This window comes from Ctenopharyngodon idella, chromosome 1 (genome assembly GCF_019924925.1).
Source record: "Ctenopharyngodon idella isolate HZGC_01 chromosome 1, HZGC01, whole genome shotgun sequence".
Lineage (NCBI taxonomy): Eukaryota > Metazoa > Chordata > Actinopteri > Cypriniformes > Xenocyprididae > Ctenopharyngodon > Ctenopharyngodon idella.
Window position 1 is genome coordinate 37,907,759 of NC_067220.1, and position 20,582 is coordinate 37,928,340.

A 20,582-nucleotide genomic window follows, 5' to 3' on the forward strand; every position below is an offset into this window, starting at 1 on the left:
ATTTTAATGCGATTTCGGGATGTTTGACTCAAAGATAATATCGTTCTTTGTGCTGATTTTTAAATAAACCGCACAAAAAGCAAAAAAGAAGACTATAATTAAAGAATAAAATTATTATCTACATGGCATACTAATCTGCGCTAAACTGCGCGTCAGGAACAGACGAGCGCGACAGGAGCGCCGCGCATGGCAAGCATGTTACCAGCTAAACAATGACAATGTGACAAATACATTTTACATGTACATGTTAAAAAAAAAAAATCAGTTTTTTTTTTTTTTTTTTTTTGAAGAGGTGGTGGTTAATTATATTATTATTATTAATTATAAAATAAATAATATTAATTATTTATTACTTTTTTAATAATTATTAATATTATTCATATCCTCTCGAAATTGATAGATATATAGATAGATAGATGATCTATAAATAGATAGACGCATGGATGGATGAATGGATGGATGATGATGTATAGATAGATAGACGGACGGATGAATGGATGGATGATGATGTATTGATAGATAGATAGATAGATAGATAGATAGACGGATGGATGGATAGACGATGGATGAATGGATGGATGATGATGTATAGATAGATAGACGGACGGATGAATGGATGGATGATGATGTATTGATAGATAGATAGATAGATAGATAGATAGACGGATGGATGGATAGACGATGGATGAATGGATGGATGATGATGTATTGATAGATAGATAGATAGACAGATGGATGGATAGACGGATGGATGGATGGATGGATGATGATGTATAGACGGATGGATGGATGGATGAATGGATGGATGGATGATGATGTATAGATAGATAGACGGATGGATGGATAGACGGATGGATGGATGGATGATGTATAGATAGATAGATAAAATTTGGGGGATATTATTAAATATTATTATTTATTATTATTAATATAATATTAAAATATTAACAATAGCGTTTAATATGAATATTTCTTATTTAATATTAATATAATCTGATATTATTTTTCTATTAATATTTGCAAACACTTGATGGTTAAAATATTAAAATATGTGCATTATATCTGCAGTACTAGAATCTCTGCACAGTGCTTAAAACTCATTTCAGTGGTTTTCATCAGAATTAATAGCAGTATTTGTTTTTCATATCAAATCTCGGCATTTGTAGATGAAGTGTGACTGTGCAGGAGACAACTTTAAAGTGAACCTCCATGGTTTTTGAAACAAGCATCACATTTATATTCATATTTGTGATTTCATTTTTATTCACATTACTGACAGCACACCTTCACACAATCTATGAATCTTCTCAGCAACATCAGCGGTCACTGAACGAGTTCTCATGAACGCCGCCACCAGCACTGCAGTTTCACTGGGACAGTATCTACTGCCCTTGAGAGTTGACGTTAACTCATTCACCATCTCTGGAGGAAGCCAGTCTTCAGGGATTTCCACAGCACATTTTTCTACAGTACCATTTTTGATGTCCATGTCAAGCTTAATATCAACATTGTCTATAACTAAAGATGTGCAAACACTGAATTTGGGAGTTTTGCCATAAATCCACTCCCACATCTGAATATCCTGTGTCATCTTATGAATGCCAGGCATAAGAGCTTCATGAGTGGGGTCAACTGTGATGACTGGGCTGTCAAAGCCAAATTCATTATTGTACCGGGAAGCAATAGCCTCCATGATAGTGTCGGAGTCTAGAGTGGGATCCACATCCGAAAGGTTCTTGACAGGGGAAGGAACGCTTGGGGTAGCATTGCTCTTGATGGCTTCAGAAGCGTTACTCTTCAGAACTGAGGACAATATTGAACGATCCACAGAACAGAGCAATGTACAGTGATGATAAGCTGAGGTTCTGCCTATTTTCGCAGCAGTACCTGAAATCTTGTAATGCCCATTCAACAAAATATCAAATCTGTCTGTTGCAGCGACATCTAGATCTGGTCTCAGTGCTTTTAATGCACTAGTAACGACTTTGAGATTTCTGGGACGGTCATATTTCTTCTTGGAGGTGAAGAAGGTCATGTTGATGTTTCCAAAATCATGGAAAACCGTCCCACCTCCACTGCGACGTCTCGCTAGCGGGATCCCCAAGCGCCTCATCAAGGGAAGGTTACACTCCTGCCAGGGGTTTTGATGTCTGCCTATGACCACCACAGGGGAATTTCTCCATAATAACAATAAGCTTCTGTTTTGCAGATCCACGTGATCGTGAATCCAGTCTTCTAAGGCCAGGTTCTCAAATATGCCAGCTGACGCAGATTTTAGGATGATACCAGCTTTTCCTGTCTCATCGAAGTAGGTTGACAAAGTGCTTTTGAGGCGAGCTGACCCAGAGAGGACACATGCCCTGTTTGACAGTCTCAAAATCATCGCTGACCTTTAATCTCTCGAAATGTTGGTAAAGCTCTAATATATTACAGATCATTCGTTTCTGAGGTGTGTAGCGAATACTTTCGGGACAATATCGCACGTCAAAAAGTGTATGCACAGTTTATGTGTACCGCTTATTCCCATGCCTGCTGCAGCGGCATGTTAACATTAACAACCGGTTCAACAGGATCACGTTTCCTTACAAATCAAAATAAAAGTCCTGCACGACAAAATTGAATGATAAAACACTAGAATATTTAAAGTATGTAATGGTAAATAAATAAAAAGAATATGTCAATAATAATAATATAAACGCTTCCTCAGGTATTGTTTAAATACTTTAATCACAAAAATGCACTCGTGAAGCTCTTTTATTTTGACATGATCTAGAGGCAGGCGTTTGATCTCTTGTTGGTCAAAGTTGGTCACGTGTTTTAGGAGGTTGTTGTATTTTATTTCCATCAAACTTTTGGCTACAAACATGAAACCACTGTCTCACTTTACCTCAGAAAGTACTATAAAAGGACTATAATTATCATATCATAATTATCATAAAAAAAGGTTTTTAACCATAACATTCTTGAATTTACATTAATGAATTATAATATTATTATAAATATTATTTTAATAATTATTATTATCAATCTGCATGCGTGCTTTTGTTCACAGTCGGTGTTCGTCGCACTGTGTGAAGAGTCTGTATATTTAAAGATAACCACTAGGTGGTATTAGATAATTCATCATGCATAATGCAGTTTGACAGCTGTAATGTGATCAGTACAAGATCCAAGTTACTCCTCTCAAAGTAGTTAATGATTAAGATTCGGGATGAGATTAGGAAATTACTAAATTCAATCAGAATGACAGCATTTTGATAAATGGTGCGCATTTTGATCAGTTGATCAAGCTCACCCTTGTCCTCTTAAGTTAATATCGGACTTATTCAGAGAATTTTATCTTCCTTGAAACACACTGCACTTATCTAAATTCGGTTCCTGTCATAGATCATAGTTAGTGATACGTACCTGAAATTTAGATTTAGCTTTTATTACACTTGCTTAAATGATTAGTTACTTCTGAATAGCTATTTTGACCTCAGTTCTAATTGTATTTTAGTTAATTATATATATATTTTTTTTGCTTCAAAAGATGACTCGATAAGTCATGGGGGATGTTTTGTGTAGTCTAAAAAGCTGCAAATAATTAAAAAATTAAAAAATCATTTTCTTACATTTTCTTTTTATATGTGAGTATGTTAGAGTAAGCTAAAGACTGAAAACGTTTTGTAAATAACAATGGGGGAGGGAATCGGTAAATGTCAATTCTCTGAAATCTGATTGGTCAGCTTGTCATCTCTGATTGGTTGTTGGGAGGAGTCTACGCAGAGCTCTGAGCGGATGTTTCCGGTATGATCGTTGTTTGACAGATCGGGACGGACCGTCGCTTTCAGGTAGGGTTATCAACCAAACATTATGTACAGTTTACTGGTCATCCGGATTATGTGACAGCACGTTTTATATTCAGTGTGAGTTTATTGTGCGTGTACCCCTGAGAGTTTCCAGCTTGAGGTCGCAGATGGTGCTGTGTGTTGATCTGCCGAGGTCACCGCACAGCATCACCACCAACTGCAGCCCGCCGGACGGATCACTTCACAACACTGAATGCAGAGAAAAAACATCGAGACCTTACGGCTGAGTCATGGCTTTCAATAGCAAGACAGATCTACAATCACTTTCTAAAATGCGTGTTTAACTTCAGTGTACCGCTATTCAGAGCTATCCATGTTTTATCCCATGATCAGCTGATGAGACCATCCGTGTGATGCAGTTTAATTTTCTCAACAACTGATGACGTTCAGCTTTGCATATGACATAGGGATGGATGAGCATAAGTCTCAGGTATAATGTGTTAAAGTAGCATGTGGCCTATAGCATGTGATAGACTTTGGGCAGTGGAAGACACAGACCTGTGTGCTGGACCAGCCCGCTTCAACTGTGGCTGCTCTTTGCAGCAGGCACTTTTAATGTATTAGCGTCCAATTACTGAGCAAAGGTGCTAATTCCATTAGCTATCCGGGGTTTACTGTTAGGTAAGTTAGACAAACTATTAATACATTTAATGTAGGATAAAAAGAAGCTAGTTTTAAACACATCAAATGTCTGTATCCCCCCTTAAAATATTGATTTGTTGTCCATCCCTCCTTAGAGGTCTTGACCATATCTGATACTTAAAATCATACAAAAAAAAAATAAAAAATCATAATTTTATGATAATATGTTGAATTGATGTTTAATAAACGTAGTAAAATATATTCAGAATGACAAAATATAATGTTTAGCAGTGTTTAGCAAAGGACGACCTCTTTTTGTAAGATCAACATTCAGCATGTTAAGTAGTACAAACAAGCAAAAAAATCGATAAATTCGTTCAATTTATGGGAAATATGTTTATCAATAACTAAGATTTGGCTTCAAACTAGCCCTTACTGACTGGCAGCTTAAGCTAAATTGCTGGTTTATTGGTTATTTATATATTTAATACATTTGATCTATTCTGTGTGTTTATATAATGTGTACTGCTGGAAAAACACTGTTGTAAACTGTATTCAGACATTTCCCAAATTTTAGATTATAAAAATTAGTGATGCACTGAAATTATTTTTTTGCAGAAACGCTGAAACTGAAATTAAAGTTTTCATTTAGCCAAAACTGAAAATAAAATTTGGATAATTTAAATTTGGGTAATAAACTTGGTATGCTGTTTGGGGTGTTATTTTCTCAGGTGATAAAAACTGAACTTTAACTGTTGTTAGATTCACTCAAACCATCCTTGTTCACATTACTTAAAAACTCACATAACTACATGAACTTAATTTATTTTAGTTGTTTCTACTAAAAATGAGTATTTTCAGCATTGTCAGCTTTACTTAATAAGTGTTTGTTCAGTCAACTTAACATTGCTGAGTGAAACGCAAAAATTATTGATGACATAACTAACTTAGCAGTGGATCCGTAGTTCCCAGCATGCTTTTCAAGGGATTGCAATAGGAGAGTCAATTTAGGAATTAAAGTTTATTTTATGTGTTTTTCAGTAAAGGAAAAAATGTTCTTAGTTTATGTTAGTGTTTAATGTTCCGTTAAAGGTGGAGTAAGTAGAATTTCAAAAACACTGTTTGGAAGTTAGTCGGCCCGACACCAAATGATTTGTATTTACTCAAAGAAATTTTGTCAGCTTTACTTGAATTTCTTTTGTTCATACAACTAAACTATTATTTGTACAAATTACTCAATATAGTTGTTGAACCACTTGACATTGCTTTTTTAAGTAAATTCAACAATTCAATTTTTTGAGTTGTCACAAAGTTCGTCTTGATATTTCAGACGAACAAATTTTACATATTGCTACTCTAGCATCTTTTTTTGCTCAAGGTGAAGTGCATTCACAGTGCTGACATGTTTACCTGTTGTAACTTGTCGTTGTGTGGACGAAATATATGCTGACACGGTCCAAACATTCTGAGAAGTGCTAATTAAAATGTTTGAAATCTTTAAATTTTTACATTTTTCTAATTAAAACGTTTCGGTCAGTGAAATTTCTATTTCAGACAAAACTAATAACGATACTTAAAAAATAATTTGTGCTAGTACAAAACACTCATTCAAAGTTCAGTTAATTTGATGAACATTTTTTTTTTTTTTTTTTTGAGGGTTAAGGACCCCCTTTGACTGACCATTTGTTGAAGAAAAAAAAAACATTTACATTTTTAATGAGTTTCAGGCCCTATTTTGTACTCTATTCATTTAAAGTGCCAGCAGTTGTTTTCATCAAAGTCTTGCTTGAGTTTATGCATGAGTCGTCTCTGTCGCAGCAGAATCTGTATGCATAAAATTTGAAATCAATGTTCACAAAAATGTTGACCGTGTGTTTAGGCTGTTGGTCTCACTTGACCACTGAACATGTCTAATATCATGAAGTGCAGCTTTGACGATTCTTCTTGAATAGTCGAGTGTTGTGTCTGGCAGTTGGGGGCTTTGAAACAAAACTGTGTCTGTAAGTCTGTGTGTGTGTGTGTGTTCTCTCATGCTTAAGGGTGCATACTAAGGGCATTGTTAACTGAGGACAATGGCTATTAGAAGGTGCCCATTAGTGAGTAACGAATACAGGCATTTCAGCTTTTCTTTCTCTTTCCCGCGTCATTATTGCCCTGTGGTTTCCATTTACTCTCTTGTTATTCTATAGTGTGTTATTGAATGTCAGAGTTTTTCAATGCTATCTCAGCCTATAATCAGTCTGAATGTGATACAATCACTTGGTAGGCCTCTTTTTTCTGTATAAGCAGTAAAAATACAGTAAAAATGTTAAACATTTGAACAACCTGCACATTTTACAATCTAAATTAAATTGTAATTTACCAAAAGAAAAATACATTTTAAACTGGTAAAGCTAACAGCCCTTTTCTGCTGAATTAGCAAGGATGTGACTTGCAAAAAATATGACCCACGTGAATTGTGTAAATCCAAGAAGAAAAAAAAAAGGTTGTGGGTGGAGGGGTGTTTCTGATTACTGTGGCCTTCAATAATTACCTAATAAACTGCAAAATGTTACTTTTTCTAATACATTTATTTCATGCACAGATTGATCTTACAGAGCTGCATGTTAGCCAGCGTTCAAAGCATCAAATGCGAGTAAAAATCTGCATTGAAACGGTGTTACTTTCCAGTTGCCCAGTAACTGTTTTATTAATTTTGACAATGCATGGTTGAGAGAATGTGATATGGCTTAGTCTGATCATCAAATTGCAATGGTTGTGTTGTAATTTTATAAATATATAGTCTGACGCGCTGCATGTTTTAGAGTAAAGCACATGTAACAGACATAGGCCGGTAAGAGCTGTGTGTGTAAACCTCACTCCCCTGATCTGTGCTCTAGCGACTGACGCTAGAGACTGCGGTCTTTAGCCTCCTTGTTAGAACCCCTGACTCTCATGCCGGCGGACTGGGTTCGAGTTCCGCTTAGAGCGGGCGGTTCGAACAGGAGGGGTTACATTGGTGCCGTGACCCGGATGGGAGTGAGGTTTAGGGGGGTGAGTGTAACGGACATAGGCCAGTAAGAGCTGTGCGTATAAACTTCACTCCTTGATCTCAAGAGGTGCTCTAGCGACTGATGCTAGAGACTGCGGTCTTTAGCCTCCTTGTTAGAGTGCCCGACTCCCATGCCAGCAGACCCGGTTTCGAGTCCCGCTTAGAGCGGGTGGTTCGAACAGGAGGGGTTTTACACACAGCATGGTCAGGTTTTCCTTCTTCTTTTTTTTCTTTAGCTCATCACACATCCACCATAATAACACGGGGCTAAAGAGAAAGACATGATGAATCAAAGTTCATCACAAGCAGCTTTTCCACAAGCTGAGAGAAAAACTAATATATAGATGGTGCATGGTGTCATACACACAAATACTAAACACCATCATGGTAACACTCATGACACTAAAATAATGCAGTAAATTTTCATTTAACAAGATGTAACATAGAACAAACAAAATAAGATGAAACATAAAATCCTATTGTACATAATCGAAAAAAGAAGAAACAATTATTAAAATGTGTTACACAGGGAATTTTGGGAATGTCAGTTTACAGCTATTCACTGTAAACTATAAGATAATTTGTTCTTTTTTACTTCCAAAAATGCACATTTACCAGTATTTTACTGTAAAATTCCATGAATGTTAGATTTGTTACAGTTTTCCCCCCATTTATAGTATACCAAAGGGAACTTAAAACCAATTTACAGGTTTTTAAGGTAGCATTTTTGGTCTAAAATTACAAACATTTTTTGCAGTCATCTCCAGTCATCATTGCCAGTTAATTTTATACACGCTCACAATCAGATATGGATATGTGGATGAATCCCTTCATGTTTGCTGTGATCTCTGTAATCTAATCCTCTGTCCACCCCCAATGATTTCAGTTGTTTGCCTCCAGACACGGTGATGTCATCACTGAATGGCTTTAGCATGGTCTTGTGCTCAGTTTTTTTTTTTTTTAAATGGTAGATGCAAGCGAACATGCAGTTTTTGTTGTAGGTTTGGCTCTCAGTCTCACGCTATAAACGTGCTTATGCATGTAATGAATGTGAAGGGCTTTTATTGTATGCTGCATAGGTCAGCAAAATCAGTGAGCGTGTGTTCAGTGTACATGCAGTCTGCTCACGCAACCCTGGATGTGAAAGGAACAAGTGAAGATAGAGTTATGCTGGGTATTAGGAGGAAGATCAGAATGAAAACGAATTACTCGTGCTGTAAGGCCATATGGATGTGTGTGTGCTATTGGGTGTCTGTTAGGGATGATGACATCAGTTTGGGGAGGGGCTGTGATTGGAGAGTTTCCTCTGCTGATTGTGATCTTTGGCAGACCTGTTTTTGAGCACTGTTTACATTAACATTACTACAATATTTACATATTCTCTGTTTACTGCCAAATGTAATGAATCGTCTCTGGCAGCAAAATGTTTTAAATACTGGTTTTACTTGTTTGTTCGTATCTGTGTGATACACAATAAGGGATTAAATGTTATAATAATAATAATTATTATAGGTTGTTTTATAGGTTAAGTCTTATAAAATGGCGGTGTTATTTTAGTATTATTTTATGTGTTATTATAGTATTTATTAATATTTTGAATTTGCTTTTAATTTTATATTTTCAGTTTGTATTTAAAATGTAGTTTTTTAGTAACTGGTGTGTGCTTTTGTCATTTTTAATAGTTTTTTTTTTTTCTATTTCTATTTATCTTTAATTTATTTTTTATTACGGTTTTAGTAATTTTTTTTACTTCAACTTAAACATTTTATTTCTGTTATTAGTAGAGCTGCATGATTAATCGTTAAAAGATCATGATTTCGATTTAAACACCCACCTAAGTGTAAATTTGATCTAAGATTAGTGAAACACTTTTTTTAATTTAGTTTTTACAATAACAACACTGTAAAATGTTTAATACATAATTTAAAATATTAATGGCACAAATTTTATAAAAAGATTTTCTATTAAGCAAATTGCGTGCCATAGCTGTTACTAGGGCTGGGTATTGACTCAAATTTAAAAATTCGATTCGATTTTGATTCACAAGCTTGCAATTCGATTCAGTTTCAATTAAATTCGATTCGATTCAATAATGTTCGATTCGATTCATACACTCGCTGTAACTGGTATTAAAGCGGAGGGGATGATCAGTTCACCCGCGCTTCGCGTTGCCGCCTCTCTTGATCTGAGGTTACAGCCATCTGTCACGCCACATCAAACATTTTGTAATAAAATGGACAGAATTTGAAATCTGAGACTTTGTTTCATATCAAAAGTAACAAAGCACAAATCTTATTGCCATTTATTGGATGGGAAGAGCGCTACAATGTTCTATTCATTCATCAACTGAAAACAGACTAGACTAACCGATTCTTGGGATTTAAGAATCGATATCGGTTCGTAAAAATGAGAATTGATTAAAATCGAGAAATCGATATTTTTTTACCCAGCCCTAGCTGTTACTATATTGTGCATTGCATGGCTGAGAAGCTGTGTTGACCAGTAATCATCCATGATCTGTTTTATAATTTAGTGCCATTTTCTTTTCTTTTTTTTTCTTTCTTTCTTTTTTTTTTCTTGTAATAATATCCATCCAGATGATCCCTGTAATATGCATGGACTTCAAGTGAATATGTTCGTAAAAATAACATGCTTTGCATGTTGCATGAAGCCTGTTGTCTTGCTGTGTGTTGCAGTGCCTGTTGTTGATGGCCCAGCTGTGCGTTGCGGTAGAATGGGACAGAGCACATCAGGCCCCGAGTCTGCCGAACCTTCAGAGGTGAGCAGCACCACCCTAATGCTTTACCTTATCCACATATACACACAACTTTACCCTCTCAGTCTGAGCTTTCAGAAGTTTCAATGTGAGTGCAATGGAGTAATTAATTAGACAAATCAGCCCGATTTCCTGAGCTCTCTTTGCATGTCTTGGATTGATGGCAGTTATCTGTCAACATCTCTAACCCAATCTGCTTCTGTATTTATATTTCCTGTATCCACCTTATTCCTACGCCCCATGACGCTTTGCGTGAATTATGGGTGTAACTTCCGTTAAGCTGTTAACAGTCAGTGAAGGACTCGCTCTATGAACGCGATTATACGTTTTACTTTTAAACTGGGTACAATGAGATGACATTATTCTACTCACACTTCAACCAACAAACATTAAAAGGACATTTAATAGTGTAAAATCATCAACAAGGTACTTTCAACAGGCCATAACGGACGGGTTAAATACAACTATAGTGATAACATCTTCAGGAAAAGGACTACCAAGCCACTTCTGAACCAGAGACAATGTCAGAAGCATCTTACCTGGGCTAAGGAGAAAAAGAACTGGACAGTGAACAGTGGTCGAAAGTCCTCTTTTCAGATAAAAGTAAATTTTGCATTTCATGTTGAAATCATGGTCCCAGAGTCTGAAGGAAGACTGGAGAGGCACAGAATCCAAACTGCTTGAAGTCTAGTGTGAAGTTTCTGAAGTCAATAATGATTTGGGGGGGGCGTGACGTCTGCTGGTGTTGGTCCATTGTGTTTTATCAAGTGCAAAGTCAATGCAGCCATCTTCCAGGAGATTTTGAAGCACTTTATGCTTCCATCTGCTGACAAGCTTTATGGAGATGCTGATTTCCTTTTCCAGCAGGACTTTAGCACCTGCCCACAGTGCAAAAACCACTTCCAAGTGGTTTGCTGACCATGATATTACTGTGCTTTATTGGCCAGCCAATATGCCTGACCTGAATCTATGGGATATCTGTATTATATAATATATGTTGCCTTAATAAAAAAATTTTCATGAACTTCAGCATTGCGTGATACTATTTCAAAGTGATTTCCATAATTTTTTCAAATAATAAATTGTATTTACCTGTGAAAACAAACCTGGAAAGAGACATGAGGCTTTGAGGAGAAACACGAGAGATTCTTTGTGCATTCCAGTGAATTATTAATGGGATATATCGTAAATTATATCGGGAGAACAGACCACAAATGTGCAGTATATGTTCTTCATACTATTACAGTGGTATGCAAAGGGACAAAAGAAAATAATCACGAGGATAGAAAACAGCGACTGAAAAGAGCTCTTGCCATAGATATTCTTGTTATAACATGTTACGTTAAAATACCAAGCCTTACATTGTTCTCATGATGAAAGAAAAAATGACAGCTCATTCAGTCAAACTTACGGATAAGCTTTATTTGTAGGGCAACCTTAAGATTTGAAACGATTCATTTCAGTCTTTTTAAATGGAATGGACTTAAACAAAAAACATATTCACTGAGAGCCATATGAAATTATAGGCAATTACTGACTGCATTTAATCATGATCCAAACAATGAGCAGTTGTTTTTGGTTTGATTGTATAATTTCAAGATTTAAAGCAAAAACAGAATTGTCTGAATTTAGATTTGTAAAATTATGCTACATAAGACACACCTGCACAAAACAAAAACAGCAGATGGACTGAATGAAAATGCAAATTCACTCTCTGACAGTAGGTGGCACTTATGGAACAGCAGCGATATAGCGTTTCTTTGGGTACTAATTTAAATTGAGGTAAAAGGAAAAGAAAATGCCGTCTCAACTTTTCTGAAGACTGTCAGTTCCCTTCATAGATACATTCATATAAACCCCAACCCCCAATTCAATATTAATATTTTTCTTCCAATATTTCGAGCGTCGCATGAGCTTGCTGTGTCTGGTACAGTATTTGCTCTGCTGGCACATCTGAGTTCTCTTCTTTGCGTCCATCTTCATCGTGTCCCGTCTCTGGTCTGTGTTGACGTCCTGTTTACAGGTACAAAAAAGCCATTATCCAAAGTTAATCATAATGTGAATATCCCTCAAGTTTTGGACTCTTTCGCATTGCGGAATGTCTTCATCCACACATACAGACAAGCAGCTGCACTGCTTTCCCATCATGCACCTTGCACCTCATTCACGTTCCTTCACAAACCCAACCCCACTTTCATTAATCTGTTCACACATCAATATCAGCAGCTGTTCACTTTTGTTTTACCACCTTCTTGTCCTTCTCTCACAAATCTTCTTTGTGTAGATCCTTGGCAGCTGTGTTTTATAGCTGGGCAGATTTTCTGCAGCTAATCTGATCATGTGACTTGTTTAGAAAGCTTTTTTAGCTCTATCATGATGGGCAAAGTGAGAGTTTAGAGGATGTAACTAGATGCAACAAACTTCTTCCTGGAATTGGAATACTGAATTGCACAAATCCATATCTCAGTCCAAAGATTACAAAACGCAAAGGCGTATTTGCTTGCGAAACATCGTTCTGAATGTTGTAAGTCTATAAACTATAAAGTTATATCTAGTCTATAAAGTTTATATTAAAGGTGCACTAAGAAATAATATTTTCAAGTGTTAAGTTACGTTAGGCTTTTATTCATATACACACATTGATCAGCAAACATACATAGAGCCCTCAAATATGGTAAACGGAAGCTGAACTGTACTTGCTTGACGTGCAAGTCTTACGGGTGTGGAACGACATGAGGGTGAGTAATTAATGACAGAATTGTCATTTTTGGGTGAACTAACCCTTTAAGGTGAAAAGTACATTAAAATCAGTGGACTAGAAAAGTCTACATTTATTGTACATGGGGCATTGTCTCCATAGCCCCTGAAATATTTAGTGCATCTTTAAAGGGTTAGTTCACCCAAAAATGAAATTTCTGTCATTAATTACTCACCCACATGTCGTTCCAAACCCATAAGACCTTCGTTCATCTTCGGAACACAAATTAAGATATTTTTGATCAGTTTTCTGATCCCCAAGAGAAAGCAAAGTAATTACCACATTCAAGGTCCAGAAAAGTAGTAAAGACATCGTTAAAATAGTCCATGTGACTACAACCTTAAATTTATGAAGCAACGAGAATACTTTTTGTACTTTCCTGTCAGCCTCTGACACTGTTCATGTTGTAAACACAGTGCAGCGCTTCCAGGTTCTACATCAGAACGCCGATTGGCTCATTATTGGCCAATACTGAGCCGGCGTTTGGACATTAACACGGAAGCGCAGCACTGAACAGTGCAGGAGACTGACATGGGAGAGAAAAAATTGTTGAATAAAGATGTTATTTTTGTTTTTGCACACAAGAAGTATTCTCGTCACTTAAGGTTGAACCACTGTAGTCACATGGACTATTTTAATGATGTCTTTTCTACTTTTCTGGACCTTGAATGTGGTAATTACATTGCTTTCTCTTGGGGATGTGTTCTGAAGATGAACAAAGGTCTTACGGGTGTGGAACGACATGAGGGTGAGTAATTAATGACAGAATTGTAATTTTTGGGTGAACTAACCCTTTAATACCATGGGCAGCAACACAATTGTGAGTGACATTTGAGAGAGATTGTAAATACTGCACACTCTGAAGTCACCAATAAGTATGTGTTGATAAATTCAGAGGATGTCTTAACTTCCACATGGGTTTGTGGCTTTCATCAGACACTGATAAAATCTACCACTTCTGTTTTAAAGACCTTCAACATTTAGAAGAATGTTGCACTCATATAAAATGCGTACTAACTTAAGTTAATTTAATCTCACTGCAATAAAACAACAACATTTCTTAGTCATTAGCCCCAAAAAATGTAAACATCCTTAAACAAGAAAATTTACTTGAGTAGCACAACTGCATAAGATATTAAGACTTGTTTTTAGAGATGTTTATTTTTCTTCCCCATTTGAAAATAATTTGGCCTCCTTTTTTTAAGCATATTTCAAACAAAATCTGCAAAAAAAAAGAAAAGAAAATGCTTTACAAGAAAAACATGCTTGGTTAAAGATGAATTAGCTTCATAGTCTTTTATCATAGACAAATGGTCTTCTCAACTGATCTTGTTTTAAGGATGTTGAGATAGTTTACAGTAAAACAAGACAAAAATACTTAAGAAAATGATTTTGGCATATGTATGTCTGCGTAAATTTCATTATTATTCAGAAGCTAGAAACAGTTCTGCTGTTCACTTCAGATACATTGTGGGCCTTGTTAACAATGCTTTATTGAAAATAAATGAGATGAGAAAGAGAGAAGAAAGGAATGATTGAGAAGAAGAGTGACAGAGTGGGAATGCTTGAAGGAATGACGGCACGAAGGAGAGAGATGAAAGGTTTACATAATCAAGGGACAGGAAATTATGGTTGTGCTTGAATATCAAAATGGGTTTATCTTACGCAGATTTCTCTTCCTGTCCTCTCTATCTCTCATGGACCAATTTCTATAGTTAGTTATGTTCTCCTTTTTAACCCCAGTGTTGTGTTATTATCAAAATGTGGTTATACTAACATCCTGTGTGTTTTACGGCAGGACGGGTTTGGAAACATCAAGAGTTTAGTGGAGGATCAGCTGCAGACCAGCATGGTCAGTAAACACTGAATCATAGTCTTGTGTCTTATAATCTTTCACTATGAATTAACAATAAACATGTTATCATACACATGACATATGAGGTATTTCCTGTAACATTATATTATTTTTGTGGTCTGTATTTTATTTTATTTTATTTTATTTTATTTTATTTTATTTTGAAGAATTCTCCATTATTTGATCAAAAATACAGTAAAAAAAATATTGTGAAATATTATTACTGTATAACTAAATAATGGTTTTCTATTTTAATATGTTTTAAAATGTAATTTTATACCTAATGATGGCAAAGCTGAATTTTGCTCAAGAAACATTTCTTATTATTATCAATTTTGAAAATGAAAACAGTTGTGCTGCTTAATATTTTTTTAGAAACCGTGATACATTTTTTCAGGATTCTTTGATGAATCAAAAGTTCAAAAGAACAGCATTTATTTGAAATATAAATCTTTTGTAACATTATTAATGTCTTTACTGTCATTTTTTTAAAAGTACAGAATTTCTAATTTCTTAAAAAAAATCATACTGACCCCAGTATTGTTACTTTACTTTTCCAGATTCAAATTTGATGTCATTGTCTATTTTCAAAAAGTTAGATTAAATGTTGCCATTAATTAAAATTAAAGGTGCACTATGTAACTTTTTGTGTTCAAAATGTACACAATTTATATAATGAGCGAGTACATCATGAATCCTTCCAAACTGTATTTTTTGTCTTATCCCGAATCACTACAGTACACCTATAATAAGTGTTTATATTCAGACTATTTGTGACCCTGGACCACAAAACCAGTCATAAGGGTCAATTTTTTGAAATTGAGATTTATACATCATCTGAAAGCTGAATAAAAAAAGCTTTCCATTGATGTATGGTTTGTTAGGATAGGACAATATTTGGAGATGACAACTATTTGAAAATCTGGAATCTGAGGGTGCAAAAAAATCTAAATATTGAGAAAAGTTGTCCAAATGAAGTCCTTAGCAATGCATATCCACTCACAAAAATAATTTTTTTATATATTTACGGTAGGAAATTTACAAAATATCTTCATGGAACATGATCTTTACTTAATATCCTAAATGATTCATAATCATAAAAGAAGAATCGTTAATTTTTACCCATATAAAGTATTGTTGGCTGTTGCTTCAAATATATCCGTGATGCTTATGACTGGTTTTGTGGTCCAGGGTCACATTTTAGACCGCGTGGAACGACAACCGATGCGGGGTAGCCCAGTACCTGCGTGACTTGTCATAGACTTTTGCCCAACCTTGGTTTCATGACATGTATCTCATACTGTACCTCATACACATATCTCATACTGAACATCGCACTCTTTTTTTCTGTTTCCGTACAGGTGGTGGGAATCATAATCGGCGCTGGAGTCGCCATCCTTCTCATCGCTGTCCTCATATTTTTTGTCCTGCGCAGGATGCAGCTCCGCAGTTAGTTCTCAAAAACTCATTTGTGAAATTAATATTTATTTTATTACTTTTTTCTAAGCTCTTTAAAGTGATCAAGTAATCTAGATTTCAGAACATTCTTATCTTATTTATCTTGTTTGTTTGGTGTGTTCTCTCAGAACTCGAGGCTCAGGAAGCCCCGAAGTATCGTTTTCGTAAAAGAGACAAAGTCTTGTTTTATGGAAGGAAGATTATGAGGAAGGTGTCTCAGTCCACCTCCTCACTGGTGGGCTCCACCTCCTCCTCCAGGCCCCGCCTCAAAAAGAAACAGAAGATGCTGAATATTGCCAAAAAGTGAGTTTCTCTAGTGTCTTTACAGAGTGGTGCAGGGATGACGTCAAAACCCGGAAGTCTAATTCGCCAGTGGTTTCTTTGAGATTTTCCTGTGGGGTTTTATAATGGGGGTTTTCAGTTTATGAGCTAAATAAGGTCTTTGGTAAACATAACTTGACTTTACTTGAATGTTTTGCTCCTCAACGTAAACACACACCCATATCAAAAATGTGAATTTTGAAGCTTTTTAAAAAACATGTTTCTAATAAGTAACTAGATAAGCACGTTTGGAGTGTGAGTGTGTCCAGTTTACGTTGTAGAATAAAATGTGCAAGTATCATCAACTTATGTTTACCACAGACCTTATTTTACTCATAAATTGAAAAACCCCATTGGAAAATCTCGGGAACCTGTGACGAATTAGTCTTCCGGGTTTTGACGTTATCCCTGCACCACTCCATTTTGGTTATTTTTATTGTCTCAGAAGATTCCCAAGCATCCTGTCATGTCTCTGTCCCTCAGAATCCTGCGCTTTAAGAAGGAAGTGCCCACTCTGCAGATGAAGGAACCTCCTCCGTCAGTGCTGGAGGCAGATCTCACAGAGTTTGACGTGGCCAACTCTCACCTGCCATCTGAGGTGCTCTACATGCTCAAGAACGTGCGGTATGCTTCTATTGGGGTCGTTGAGTTTTCTTCACATCGAAACACTTGATTATAATGTAAAATATGACATATAATGTATGTATTTGGTCTGGTGTCTCTGTTTCTCTCTCCCACAGCGTGTTGGGTCACTTTGAGAAGCCGTTGTTTCTGGAGCTGTGTAAACACATGGTGTTTCTGCAGTTCCAGCAGGGGGAATATGTCTTCAGACCTGGTCAGCCTGATAGCAGCATATATGTAGTACAGGATGGCAAGCTGGAGTTGTGTCTTACTGGACAGGTGTGTGTGTGTGTGTGTGTGTGTGTGTGTGTGTGTGAACACTGTTGTGGCAAAATGAATATAAGGCACTGCAATCTGTGTATGTGCTTGTTTGTGTGTGAGTGTGACTCAGACAGTTTCATTTTAGTATCATTGATATACTATTATAGATTTTTATATTTTGAATTAGTTTTTATTTTTATATTTTCTGTATTTTTCAGTTTTTTAAGTAATTTGTTTTTGTCATTGTTGTTTTTGTTGATTTGTATATATTTGTAGTATTTTTTTTATTTCAGTTTCAGATATTTTAATACTTTAAGTTACACTAAACAAAAATTTCAATTTTTTTTATTTTTTTTATTATTAATTTTATTTGGGTTCCTACGCAATTTGTAAAAGTATGGAATTTGATTTAAGTAATTTCCAGGTATGGATAAGTATGGAAAAAAGAAAACAAACTGACCCTGTTCAGTTTTCTAAAATATAAAATTAAGAATTTAAAAAAATAAATGATCATACAAGCAGAGTGTTTTCATGTTTTTAAGTTTAGTGATCATTTAGTGATTGTCGAACATGAATTAATAAATTCAGTGTATTCACATTTTCATCACGCAAAACTTGGATAAGTATGGAAATTTGAAATTTATATTAGGTGTCTTAAACTACTATTTACTAACATTTAAATTAATCATTTGATACAATGCACTTATTATGTACATGCATGTTTTTACATTGTAATTTTATTATAGTATACCAAATTTTTTTATGGTTTTAATTTTAGTTTAGAATAATAACTCTATACTGACTGAGTGTTCTCTTTCTCATAAGGATGGGAAGGATGGAGTGGTCAAAGAGGTTTTCCCCGGAGACAGTGTTCACAGTCTACTGAGCATCCTTGATGTCATCACAGTGAGTCACACCCACAATTCCTTTCTCTGTGTAACATAATTATTTTATAAAATGCATTAAACAACCTTTGTCTCTCTTTTTCCTGATATTTTCATTCACTTCCTTTTCCCTCTTCACTTCCCTTTTCTTTTAAATGTTCCCTTAAAGTCAAATAGCAAGTGAAAAAATAAAGCACTTTACATTGGAAAATGCTCACAGGAGATTACATATTCTGGATATTATGCATAATTCAAGGATGAAAGTGGTTTGAACGTTTGTGTGCAGTGTGTTTGTGTATTTCAGGGTCACCAGAGACCATATAAAACCGTCTCGGCGAGAGCGGCAGAAGTGTCCACTGTCCTCAGACTGCCTGTTGATGCCTTTCTGTCCATCTTTGAGAAATACCCAGAGAGTCTTGTGCGAGTGGTTCAGGTCTGGATTAACGAGACCGCTCAAAAGATTTCATTGTTATCTGTAAGGGACACCTCAAGTAATTGAAAATATGCTTCCTGTTGTGTCATCACTGCAGATCATCATGGTCCGTCTTCAGAGAGTGACGGTTCTGGCCCTGCACAACTACCTGGGGCTCACCAACGAACTCTTCAGCCATGTGAGTCAACACAGATCTACACTCGATGCACACACGCTTTCTTTCTCACGATTGGTTGTATTGTAAGCCATATAGTAAAGGTTAAAATATTTCACAGTATCCAACATATTTTCAGATATTTCCTTTCTGTCTGCCTTCCTTTAGGAAATGCAGCCTCGTCCCTCTCCTCTCTCTCCTCATCCGACACGCTCCAGTCCCGTACGGCACAGCAAGCGCTTTGGCAGTCTCACCGTTCCTGATAAACACCGTGAGGCCGCTGTCCAAAATGCTACTGGTGAGGCAGAATATCATAAAATTATAAATCTAAATTTTTATCAAATAAATTCATATTTAAAAGTAAAAATTTACTCATTTTCTTCATAGGGAAATTGATTTTGAATGACAATTTACAAACCTTCAAAGGTTGTTAATCCATGGTATTTGCTTCAGCCCACATTATTTCAGCTTATTTTAAAATAATCGTGTATAAATAACATTACTACATTACCCATGATGCTGTACAGAAAATTAAACCAATCAGCCAGAGAGTCGAAAAAACAACACACTAGCTCCACCCACTCCCATGAAGCACTGCAAATGTATTTGAGTCAATCTCTATGCTCTCAAAATATTTAAATATTTGTGTATATATGCATATTTTGCAATTAACTTAAAATATATTGTTTTTATAAATATAATCAACACTTGTACTTGACTAGTTTTATATTTCTCCATCATCTTTAATTCAATTATTTTGTTCACAATGCTTCATGGGATTGTAGTTCTTTCCCTCGTAAAAGCCGTTAAGTACACAGTCTTGTACCATTGTCCGATTTTCAAATACTTTTTTTGCTTTAAATAAAACTTTGTAATGTTATGATTCACCTCGTAGCTCATTAGCTTAATTAATGGCTTATAACTCTTTAACAAAGACTTTTTTTTTAATAATCCCTATGGGAGAAATGAATGGAAAAAATACTTCCAGAACCAACGCCACTAAAAAAGGGGGTGGTCATTGTTGCACTCTATTAAGGAAGCCTCACACTAATAGTTTTGTTGTTTACGAACATCTGAAAATCAGACCATGTGATAGCGGACTTTTTATGTTATCGATCTTGATAAGCATTGGTTAGTTCATTTGTTTAAGAATCCTTCGCTAATTATGTAAAACACTTCCCAGTGTGAGTCTTATCTAGTTGTTTGTGTTGAGTGATGTTAGGCTTTTACATATGTTTAACAGTTAGAGTTTTGATGATGCACCCCTGTCTGCAGGTGGGGATCATGGGAAGGATGGCAGCACTATACCAACCCTCAGTAGGACCATATCCATGCCCGTAGACATCGCAGGTAAGCATAATAACATTATTTATACAATATAGAAACATGTATAAAAAATGTGAAGTGTATTGTGCTTATGTTGGTGTCATACTGTGATGTTACTGCTGACCTTTTCATAAACTCTTTTTGTTGTGTGTGTGTGGTGCAGGAATGCAGAAGAGTCTGCGTTCAGATTTCGACATGGCATATGAGAGAGGCCGTATCTCTGTATCTGCCGAAGATGGAGCTCCCACTCCACCTGCTTTCACACGAGTGA

The 20,582-nt window shown here is 35.8% G+C and overlaps 2 protein-coding genes across 6 annotated transcripts in view; one reads left to right on the plus strand and one right to left on the minus strand.

The window, feature by feature from the left end:
* Window positions 1-1,233: 1,233 nt before the first annotated feature.
* Window positions 1,234-2,545, minus strand: lipt1 (lipoyltransferase 1). The gene has a single exon (XM_051893978.1). The coding sequence runs from the start codon at window positions 2,381-2,383 to the stop codon at window positions 1,265-1,267; it is 1,119 nt and encodes a 372-aa protein (XP_051749938.1). The 5' UTR covers window positions 2,384-2,545; the 3' UTR covers window positions 1,234-1,264.
* A 1,208-nt stretch (window positions 2,546-3,753) lies between these two features.
* Window positions 3,754-20,582, plus strand: part of pnpla6 (patatin-like phospholipase domain containing 6) — a 34,545-nt gene continuing 17,716 nt past the window's right edge. For 4 of the 5 annotated variants that reach the window (XR_007929370.1, XM_051888888.1, XM_051888877.1 and 1 more), the window contains exons 1-13: window positions 3,754-3,833; window positions 10,161-10,243; window positions 14,797-14,850; window positions 16,215-16,302; window positions 16,440-16,614; window positions 17,116-17,256; window positions 17,373-17,532; window positions 18,340-18,420; window positions 18,703-18,831; window positions 18,929-19,009; window positions 19,154-19,283; window positions 20,261-20,335; window positions 20,475-20,578. Coding sequence is in view for 4 of the 5 variants with exons in the window: in XM_051888888.1 (XP_051744848.1) it covers window positions 10,199-10,243; window positions 14,797-14,850; window positions 16,215-16,302; window positions 16,440-16,614; window positions 17,116-17,256; window positions 17,373-17,532; window positions 18,340-18,420; window positions 18,703-18,831; window positions 18,929-19,009; window positions 19,154-19,283; window positions 20,261-20,335; window positions 20,475-20,578 (1,263 nt within the window). In the remaining variant the exon portion in view is untranslated. The remainder of the gene's footprint in view (window positions 3,834-10,160; window positions 10,244-14,796; window positions 14,851-16,214; window positions 16,303-16,439; window positions 16,615-17,115; window positions 17,257-17,372; window positions 17,533-18,339; window positions 18,421-18,702; window positions 18,832-18,928; window positions 19,010-19,153; window positions 19,284-20,260; window positions 20,336-20,474; window positions 20,579-20,582) is intronic. The other variant, XM_051888904.1, reaches the window with a different exon arrangement.